This window comes from Desmodus rotundus, chromosome 9 (assembly GCF_022682495.2).
Source record: "Desmodus rotundus isolate HL8 chromosome 9, HLdesRot8A.1, whole genome shotgun sequence".
NCBI classification, from domain to species: domain Eukaryota; kingdom Metazoa; phylum Chordata; class Mammalia; order Chiroptera; family Phyllostomidae; genus Desmodus; species Desmodus rotundus.
This window is the reverse complement of record NC_071395.1, coordinates 40,030,593-40,041,567: the sequence shown is the minus strand read 5'-3', so window position 1 is coordinate 40,041,567 and position 10,975 is coordinate 40,030,593. Positions and strand designations below refer to the sequence as shown.

The 10,975-nt window shown below is 54.1% G+C and overlaps 1 protein-coding gene across 1 annotated transcript; it reads left to right on the top strand.

Moving 5' to 3' along the window:
- The first annotated feature begins 329 nt into the window (after positions 1–329).
- On the top strand, positions 330–1,747 carry ZNRF4 (zinc and ring finger 4). Its single transcript, XM_024568659.2, is given in 2 exon segments — positions 330–653; positions 656–1,747. Coding segments are annotated over 2 exon segments (1,416 nt in total).
- The last annotated feature ends 9,228 nt before the right edge of the window (positions 1,748–10,975 follow it).

Here is a 10,975-nt window from a genome sequence, read left to right as displayed (position 1 = left end):
TTTAAGAACTGACCTCACAGGGATAGGGCACCCTGAAAAATTCTGGGTCCTTCGAGGAATCTCAAAAGGGGGTAACATTGGCACTTCCCTTGTTGGGTCGCTGAGAGGCACAGGGAGATGATGCTCGTAGACTGTGCAAGGCCTGGCTCCACACCACTTGCGGCCCCAGGCCCAAGTAAGGCCTGATGAAGTCAAGGAGCTGGGGATGCCCTGAGACTTCCAGAAGCTTTAACAGAGGCTGCCCAGGCCCCCAGGTCAGAGACCTAGGAATTCTGTCTTGGCCTCAGGTCCAGGCAGCTGGGGCTATGGGGGTAGAATGTAACTGGACGATGTCACAGAGGGTGGGCGCATCTAGAATCCTGGGGGCTCCTGGCCCCAGCGTCATCTGCCAGCAAGGCCATCCTGGTAGGTCAGTTCCTCCTGGGACCAGCCTTCAGAGACGCAATGCGAACGTGCCTGCTACCAGAAGCAGTTTCCACCTAGGGCTGCCCAGGTCCCAGCTGCTCTGCTTGCCTGCCTCTGAGCCTCCCCTCGAAGCTCACCTCCATTCCATCCTGGCCACGACCCCTGGGAGGCCCTTCAGATGCCCAAAGTCCTCCCATCTGCCATCCCCAGTGGGACCAAGGCTCGAACCAAAGCAGGACGAGGAGGGGGAGTGGGGGTGGCCATGGGGCGACAGCAGCTGTCCCTGGCCCCGGGGGCAGTCCGGGCCTCGCTGATCCTGTGGGCGCTGCTGGTGCCCTCACAGGCGCTGGTGCGGGCCGTGCTGGACGGCAACTCGAGCACGGTGGACTTCGAAGATTTGCCAGCCATGTTCGGGGTGCCCCTGGCCCCCGAGGGTGTGCGGGGCTACCTGATGGAGGCCAAGCCGGCTAACGCGTGCCACCCCATCGAGGGCCCGCAGCCGGTGGGCAATGGCTCCCTGGGCGCCATCGTCCTTATCCGTCGCTACGACTGCACGTTTGACCTGAAGGTGCTGCACGCCCAGCAGGCGGGCTTCAAGGCCGCCATTGTGCACAACGTCCTCTCGGACGACCTCGTGCGCATGGCTCACGTCTACGAGGACCTGCGGCGCCAGATCTCCATCCCCGCGGTGTTCGTGGGCGAGGCCACCTCACAGGACTTACGGCTCATCGTGTGCTGTGACAAGTCCGCCCACGTCCTCCTGTTGCCCAACTACCCGCCGTGCCCCGACCTGGACTGCCGTCCCGTGCTGGCCGTCTCCTGGGTTCTGGGCTGCGCCCTGGCCCTGCTCATGTCCACTTTTCTTGTCCTGCGATACCTGTGGAACTGCCTGAGGTCCTGGTGGGCCTGCAGGCCTGCGGCGGCCAAGACGCTGGCCTGCCGGAAGGCCCAGGTCCGCACCTTCACGCGGCTCAACGACACGTGCGCCATCTGCCTGGACGAGTATGAGGAGGGCGAGCAGCTCAAGATCCTGCCCTGCTCCCACATTTATCACTGCAAGTGCATCGACCCCTGGTTCTCCCAGGCTGCCCAGCGCTCCTGCCCTGTGTGCAAGCGGTCAGTGTCCAGCACAGAAGACAGCTCTGACTCTACCATCGAGAGCATCGACGAGGACCCCTCCCTGCAGGGCTACCAGCCCCCCATCTGGGCCATCCAGGCCCGGCTGCGCTCCCGGAGGCTGGAGCTGCTGGCCCGAGCCAGCCCACACCGCCACTGCAGTGCTGCCTCCATGGGGGTAGCTGAGGCCATGGAGTCCTCAGAGAGGCCCCCAGACTCACTCTGAGGCCCGCAGACCCTGGCTGGTGAAGATCGGGGTGGGTAGGGTAGAAATGAGTGTTTCTAGTCTGGAGAGAATAAAATGGGTTTGAAAACAGATTCTCGCCCTGGCTGCTGTAGGGCTGCCTAGGCCTCTGGCCCCTTGTGCCACCCATGTGACACAGCCCTGCGGAGCCCTGGGCTGGCTGCCACTGGCTGCAGGTGAGTGAGAGGATGCGGGCGGAGGCGGAGGCGGGGGCGGGGCGTTCCAGGTCGCTGTGTTCATTGGGCCTCAGTTCCAGTCCTGGGCATACGGGCTGCTGATTTTGGATATGTTTATTCATTATTCATTTACACCTTTTTTTAAAAATAAACTTTTTATTTTGAAATCATTTCAGGTCTAAATAAGTAGCCCAGGTTCTAGAGAGTTCTGACGTGCTCTCACCCGGCTTTCCCGGGTGGTCACGCCCTCCGTGGGCAGGGCGTGTTTGTTGCAACCAGAAAGCAACCTGGGTCTCTCAGGGTGAACTGAAGTCCACATCTTATCTGAACGTCCCTCGTCATTCCAGCTTTTTCTGCTGGAAGATGTCGCACACATCCAAAGGAGGCGGAATAGAATAACGGCCCCCCGCCTGTACCCATTACTCAGATTCAACAGCCACCGCCTCATGGCCAGCCCGGTACCTTCTCCACTTCCACTTACTCCCCACTCCCTTGCTCTTCTGAGGCAAATCCCAGATGTTTGCATCATCTGTACATATTTCAGCTTGTGTCACTAAAGTAGTTCTCAACTGGGATGGGGATGTTTTCCCCAGGGACACTTGGCAGCGTCTGGGACATTTTTGGTCGTCACCACCGGCGGGAGGGGGGGGGCGATATTAGTCTCTTGTGGGTGGGAGCCAGGGATGCCCGCTCACGGCCCTGACAGGGAGTCCAACTGGCGGCCTGCAGGCTGCATGCGGCCCAGGACAGCTATGAATGCAGCCCGACCCAAAATCATAAATTTACTTAAAACTTTTTTTTCCTCATCAGTTTTTGTTAGTGTTTGTGTATTTAGTGTGTGGCCCAAGACAACTCTTCTTCCAGTGTGGCCCAGAGACGCCAAAAAGTTGGACACCCCTGCAGCAACCAGGACAGACCTCCGCACAGAGGACAAGGAGCCCCGATGTCCACCATTCGAGGGGAGAGGCCCTGCTCTTTAAGATAATATCTCTTAAAAAAAAACAACGACCACCCTGCAATCACCAGTATCACATCCCAAATAACGACTCCATCTGGGCACCCCTGGAAGTGTGAACGTTCAGGGTGCACGCGCCTTCGATTGTCGGAATCAGGCTGCGGGGCTCCTAACTCTCTCAACGGAGAGTTTTGCCTCCATCTCTCTTAATTTTGCCTCACACTCCACCTGTTGAAGCGACTGGGTCATTCGCCCTGCAGTGATGTCCCCAGTCTGGGTTTTGCCGACTGGGTGTCCCTGTGGTGTCATTTAACATGTCCCTCTGTCCCCATTATTTCCTGTGAATTTCTACTTGGATTCAGAGAGCCACTCAGATGCGGTTTAACTTTATGGCGAGTGGACCAAGTGCTTCTTCAGTCCCCAGCCCGCCACTCCCCCCTTTAGAAGGTTTGGGCCACATTAAGGGTCCTTCTGGGCTGTGAGTGAGGCCCCTGCTTGGCCATGGGGCGAGCGTGGTCAGGGGAGTCGAAGATCTGGGACTGGAATGCTGAGAAGGAGGTCAGCATCAGCAATGGTGTTCCAGCCAGATGGCACGGCACATGCAAAGGCCCTGGGGCAGGGCCACTCCTGGGGTGTCAGGAGCAGTGAGGAGGCCCATGTGGCAGGAGCAGAGTGAGCGAGGTGGAGAGGTGAGGGTAGGTTGTGCAGGGCCTTGTAAAGCTTGGTGAGGAATTCAGTTTTTACTCTGAGGTGCTGAGTAAAACCATTGGAGGGCTTTAAGTAGCTCAGAGGAAATCGTGTTAGCAACACTTCCAGGTCTCTATTTTACCACTGAGGCAACTGAGGCCCGGAGAGGCCAAGACACGTGCTTGAGATCACACAGCATGTGGGAGATGACGGGACTTGGATCCTGCAGTCTAGTCTTGGTGGGTTCGCAAGTGAATGTTTGCGTTCAGAGGTTTCCTTTTTTACACACACAGAAGGAAGTGTTTTTCCCTTGTGCTTTGCTGGAGCTGAAAACCTCTGAGGTGGTTTAGGGGAAGATTTTCCCTTTTTGTATTGATGACGGCAAAGATGGGTTTGTCCTCCATCGTGATTGTGTGTGTGGTAGGGGCTGACCAACCAGAGCACTTAGGCACACAGGGCTTGTTTGCTCGTGAGCACGAATAGCCAGTTCGGGGGTGGAAGGGAGGTTCCACAGCTCAGGCTTCTTCTGTCTTATTGCTCCACATCCTCAGCAAATGGGACAATGCAGCTGCTTAAGCTCCAGCCCTCACGTCTGATTCCCGTCAGTGAGGAAGAAGGGGTAGAGAAGGGTTCTTCCTCTCTCTTTAAGAACACTTCCCAGCAATCCCACACACCACTCCCTCTCATAACCCATTAGCTAGTACTTATTCATGTGGCCACACTTCTTGAAAGGATGCTGGGAAATGTAGTTTTTATTCTGAGTGGCCAACAGTCCAACTGAAAATCGGGGGTTCTATTACTATGGAAAAGGAGAGAACAGATGTTCGGGGTGGCCAGCACTGCCTGCCCTTTAGACTCCTGGAAAGTCACAGGCACCACAGGATGCAAGCACATCCTGAGTCCCCAGACAAACTCCCAACCAAACTGCCAGGGGAGACAGTGAGCTCACTGACACTAGGAGTAAAAACGGCTCTTACTACTCTGCTGCGCTCCGGCCCCAAGCTACCTGGCTTCCTTCCAGTATTAAAATCTTTCTGAGCCTCAGTTTCCCCATCTGTAAATAGGGGACAGAAACACACCTGCCCTGCAGGGCTCCCTGAGCGTGGATGGCCATGCACTGTGCCTGACACCAACGAAGCGCTCTGTCAGTATTTGTCAACCAACTGGGCCCACGGCCCAGCTGTAACACTGGGTGACCAGAGCTGTGATGGGAGGAGCTCAGGCAATGTGTTGACCCAAATGGAGGTGCCCGACCCAACCCAGAGAATCTGGGAGGCTTCCTGGAGGCGGGGTTCTCTGAGCAGAATGAGCAGGGATCAACACCATCAATAGGAACAGTGATTGTGACAGCTGGAATAGCATGGGCAAAGGCCCCAGCAGCCTGGTCTAGCATCCAGTGAGTGCCTAATAGGTGTTCATAGAGCCCTTGCCCCAAATCAGAAGCTTCCCCCCTCTAAGAAGGGGCCTCAGCTTCATCACAGCCTCCTCACTCCCCTGACAGCCAGGCTTGGGCCCTTCTCCAGCCACCTCCAGGGAAGCTGGGCACTGCCAAGAACCCCCAGCTTAGCATGGCTGGCCTCTGCCAGCCCCATCAGTCCTGCTTGGTGGCCGCTGTAGGTGGGCACCCATGGAGGCTTCCTCCTTGCCCATCCAGGCAGTGGCCCATCCGTGTGGTCTAAGGGGGAGTGCGGCCAAGCGGGGGAACTGAGACTCAGAGGAGGGGTGACTAGCCTCGGTGTTGGGGGTGGACTCAGGGGTAATAGTAGCCGCCAGAATGACTGCTGAGTGCACGTGGGCTGCCAGGCGCCTGCACGAAGTCCTTGCACACTCCCATTTTCCAGAGGCAGAAACTGAGTGTGTGAAAGGGGATGCGGCTTGCCCAGGGCAGCTTCCTCACCTCGAAGCAGCCTGAGCCAGTGGCGCCGAGGAGCTCACTCCTGCACCCGAGACAGTCCTTTCCACTTCCTAATGGCGCTGCATTCCAGTTCAGCATTCTGCTGGCCCCCTTCCCCACGTGTGGGTCAGAGCTCCAAACGTTTGTCTGCGTGACCGTATGTGCTGACCCCCTCCTTGTCGAAGCCTGTGCTGGGTACCCTTGACACAGCAGGGACCAAGACAGCCCCAGTCCCTGCCCCCGTGTGGCACCCAGTCTAGTGGAGGGAATGGACAAGGCGGTGTCAGGGAGACTAAGGCCGGGATGGAGGGCACAGGTGAGGGTCAGAGGGGCACTTGACCCAGCCTGGAGGGTCAGGGTAGGCCTCTCAGGTAGGGCATCTGCCTCAAGACCCGCAGGAGAGAATGGAAGTAGCTGGGCAGGGGTGGCCAGGGCCCTCCGGGGGGGGGGGGGGAGGGAACACCGTGTGCAAGGACGCAGAGTCCTGGAAGGCACAGGGCCCTTACCCTTCTGACCGTCTGCCAGCTCCACGCGCATACCCACTTCTAACAAGTAAGGCACTTCAAGTTTATAACAAAGCTCTCTTCAGCAGCCTGAAACTGCGTGGGCTCTACTATTCTAGAAAGGGAAATGAAAGTAGGTCCTTTTATAACCAATTCCAATTTCCAGATGAGGAAACAATGGCCCATCGAGGTTAAGTGACTTGGCCCGGGGCGAACACCTCAGCAAGGACAAAGCTGGCTCCGACCTGAGCAGCCTGCCTTCAGAGGCTGCCGCGTCCTGCCCACCCCATCCCCGTGAAGAATGGTGGGAATGAGGGGTCTGTGACGGAATGAGAGGCACAGTGGTCCCCCGTCTCGTCTCAGGCCAGGGTGCATAGAGCATCCCCACCCCTGGCTCTGTCCCAGTTCCTCCCCCCCAACCTCTTTCGGTGGGTGCCAGTCCTCTCTCATGGGGGTTGAAGACAGTGTGCTCTTCACCTCCTTTACTCCATACCGCCTGCTCCTAATGATAGGATCTGTGAGAAGCAAATTCCAAGGAACCGTTACTGCCACTCCCAGCAGCCGATGGAGGCAGCTGCAAAATGGAGGAGGCCACAAGGAGGCTGGCCGCCAAGATCTCAGCCTAGACAGCATCTGAAAGGGGGGTGGTAACAAAGGCTGATTCATCACCTGGTTTTCTTTCCTTCCTCTTTCTCTGTCTCCGCCTCCTCCCTACTTCGTTCTCTTCCTTGCCCGTCCCTCCCAGCCTCCCAGCTGGGCCCAGGAGGGGAGGACGTTTTTAGGAACAGATGGCTGCCTTCTTTGCCCAGCGCTCTGCCAGTTAATGCCGCCTGTAATTAAACTTTCCACAAATTAGCTGTCAGCTACGCTAAAGGGAACCGTCCCTCTCAAATGCCACCTTGACTTGCTGAATTGTGAGCCTTGTCAACAAAATAATTAAAGGCAGAGGGAGGCAACCAAAATTTGGAGTCTTTCCTCCCTAATATCTCTATTGGTGCCCATGGCCAAACACTCCCCTGCAGGACTTGGAAATACAAGGCTTTATTTCTGAAGTTCCGTGTGCTGATGCCATCCTTTGTGGAAGGAATTTTTATTGAGTACCTATTGTGTGCCAGGCACTGTGCTAGGAGCTGGGGACACAACAGTGACCGAGGCAGACACAGCCACTGCCTTCTTGGCATACTTGTACTTTTTATTTTATTTTATCTTTTTTTTCAATTTTTCAATTATTTTATTGTTGTTCAATTACAGTTGTCTGCATTTTCTCCCCACCTCTCTACCCCACCCCAGCCAAACCCACCTCCCTCCCCTGCTTCCACCCTCCCCATACTTGTACATTTTTAAAAGCAAAATGAATAAATTAAGTTGTTACAGCTGGGACAGAGTGTTCAAGGAGAGGGAACAGCCAGTGCAAAGGCACTGGGGCAGGACTAGTTGTGATGGGGGTTGGACCAGGTGGAGATGGAGGAGACAGGAGAATTGGGCCAATTTGGGATAGATTTTGCAGGCAGAAGTGCCAGGATTAGCTGATACATCACATGGAGGGGCAGAGGAAGAGGAAGGGGAAGAAGGGAGCTGCCGACTCCCAGATCTCTGGCCTGGAGATAGAAAAAAATGGACAGTTGACCCACAAAGATGCTGGATTTCATAGAGTGAAGCCTTTTACAAAAAGAAAAGTCTTCAGTCTCACATAGGCTAATTGCCGAGGTCCAGGGAGTGTGGTTGGATGGAGTGAGGCTCCCAACCCTGACCCCTGCACCCCAGTCTCTCCTGGGGTGTTGTCCCAACATTAAAGATGGGGGTGAATGCTACCCATGCCTGTTAGGACACCATCAGGTCCTGATAGCTGCAGAACCAAGCTCCCCGGAGACCCCAGGTGAGACCAGCAATGTACCTGCCAGATGCCCATGGGCTGCAGAGGCTCAAACCCAGTTCTCTGGGGTCAGAGGAAGATTGTGGCACCCTCACCAGGCAGGCAGGAAGGCCAACATGGACATCAGCATTCTTGCCCCTCCAGGACAGCTTGCGGCCCCACAGGACAGATTTCAGGTCCTCAAATCACCTCAGGACATTTGCACAAGCTGTTCTCACTAGTGGAACACCCTGTTTTCCCTCCCTCACTAATCCTTTTTTTATCCTTCAGGTCTTTGCTCAGGTCTCGCTTCCTCTAGGAAGCCTCCCTCATGCCTCAGTCTTGGTTAAGTGCTTCCTCTGGGTCCCCGCCAGCTCTGTGCTTACTCCATTCCGGCCCTGATCACCCCGTGTCGTAACCACCCGACACCGCGTCTGTCTTCTTCCCCCTACTAGCCTGGGTCTGATTTGCTTTTGTCACTGCCCTCTGTGGCCACTACTAGCAGAGTTGGTGACACACAGTAGGCTCAATAAATTATAGTAAATAATAACAGAGCTTATCTGAAACCCTTGGGGCCAGACCCTTGGAAACCCTTGGGAACCCTTGTGTTCCAGAATTCAGGATGTTCTAGAATTTTGGAGACTAATAGGTGCACTCAGCATATATCATATGACCCCCAGCAGGGCCTGGGGCAGCCAGTCCCCACTCGCAATCAAACACAGTAGCAATAGACTGGCAACCTTCATAGAAATGGGATAAAGCTTATTAATAGCTAAAGCCTATTAACTCTTGATCTCAATGAGTTTTAGAGTCATCCTGCTGAAAATTTCCTATTTTTAGAGCTTTTTGGGTGTTGGGATTGTAGGTGAGGAAGTGTAGGCTTGTGGCCAACCTGTGTTGAGTGCCTTCACCAGCTCGGGCACAGAGAGGCAGTGCCTGCTGCAGTCAAGAGCACGGGGTGCTGCAGAGCCCGGTTCACACCCCAGCCCCGTCCACTTTGGAGCTGTGGGGCGGGCCCAGGAAAGAGCACCTTCCTGCACCTTGGTTCTTCCACCTATAAAATGGACACGATAACGTACCTAATTTGTGGTGCTGTTGGTGGAGAGGATTAAATAACTTCCTGTATATTTAATTTGTAGAAAGTGCTTGGAATGTCACCAGGCCACTGGAAGTCTTCAATAGCTATTTGTTAAATTTTTAAAATAATAATTAAATAGACTGGAGAAGACTCAGGAGAATTAAGATTATAGGCACCCAAAGTCCTAACGAGCAAAGATGTTCATTTCGAGGCACATGGATGGGACTTCGGAACAAACACAAAGTGAAGAAAACAAGAAGACAAGTGAGATCTCTCTCTCTTTTCTCGCTCTCTCTTTGTAAGTTAAAAACATGTCCTGAGGGAGCTTTCTGAGGTGACAGAACCTCTGTCTATAGAGGTAGCGGTTACCCAGGTGTATATATTTGTCAAAGTTCCTTGAACTGTATACTTAAATTAAACCTCAACACAGGCAAAACTATGTACATGAATGCCCAAACATGTGCTTACAGCCTCCTCTGCGGCTGGTGGGAATGCAAAATGCTACATCCCCTCTGGGGAACCGCTTGGCAGTTTCTTAAAAAGTGAAACATACACCTACCATATGACCCAACCATCCTCCTCCTGGGTGTTTGCATAAGAGAAATGAAAGCATATGTCCACACGAAGACGTGTGTGACAATGTTCGTAGCAGCTTATTCAGATCAGCCAAACACAAGAAAGAGCCCAAATGCCCACGAGCCGGTGCCGAGCTAAACAAGCCTCGGTGCCTCCAGGCACTGGAATAAGACAACGAGAAGAGTGAACCGTGTTCAGACACGCAACCACTTGGAGTGAGAGAAGCCAGATTCCAGACTGTGTCCTGTGTGATTCTATTTATAGCAGTTTTAAAAATAGGCCAACAAAACTGTGATGATGGAGAGTAGAAAGAGTTACCTAGGGTGGAGGTGGGTTGGGTACTGACGGGGAGGTGACCCAGGAAGCCTTGCCTGGTGAAATGATCTATTCAGGGCCAGAACTAGGTGCAGGGGAGGGAGGCACGCTACCAAATGTAAAGGAGCACTGAAAACCTCAGCCACCAAGCTAAATGACATTGGATTGCAATATTTTGAAAAATCAAAATTAATACCAAAAAAATCCAGAAGGAAAAAAATTGTCTAGGAATAACTGAATATCAAAATGTTAAATAAAGATAGTATTTGATCTTGCACTTGCTAGACTCACCTCCACTTCCCTCCCTGGGCCTGGGCAGGGTTCTCCCTCTGGGTGCTGGCTCCAGAATCTGGGCTCGGGTAATGGTGCATCCAGCTCCACACGTAAAGATTTGTGCCTTTGCTGTGTGGGAGTTACACCCCAAAGAAAGTTACGAAAAAAGAGACCAGGTTCACAAAACAACCTTTTTTAGTCTCAAGAACACCCACTAGAATGGGTGTTTTAAAAAAAAAGATTTTTTTTTAAAGCCCACTAGAATGGTTCTGGGAGGGAAAGAAAAATATGTAATGGTAGTAGTGGAGGGTTGGGGATGGGATCCAGTAAATGTTTGTTGAGTAAATTCGGCAGTGAACAAGGCACAGCCCCCAGCAACGCCCTGGAGCTCCCAGTAAATAAACAAGCGAACAAGGTAATTAAGAGGAGAGTGCCTCCCACCCTCCCCTTCCCTGCCTCTGCCACCCCTGCCTCTGCCAGCCCTGCCAGATTGGCAACCTCTGACGGCGCCACCCGCTGCCTACCCTTTCCACCACCAGTCTGCACCGCACAGGCTAGGAGGGGGAAGGTGAGGTGACTGTCCGTTGGTGGGTCCCTCTTCCCCATTATTCTGTGAGCCCTCGGAGGGCAGGGACGGAGGGTAGGGACCTGGGTGCGATTTCGCTCCCGCAGTATCCCCAGTAGGCTCTCGGGCGGGCATACAGCGGGTGCTCAATAAATGTGCAATTGTCCTGAAAGATCAAACTGGGGTCTTTTGACTGCTGGGAAGTGTAAAGGGGGAAGGGTCTTCATCCTTCCAGTTCCTACGGGAGGATTGTGCGCCCTGAGGGCAGAAGGTGATAGGCAGAGCTCTCTAAGTCCAGCATCGCTCTTTCTCGCTAGGGCCTGAGTCCAGAGAGGG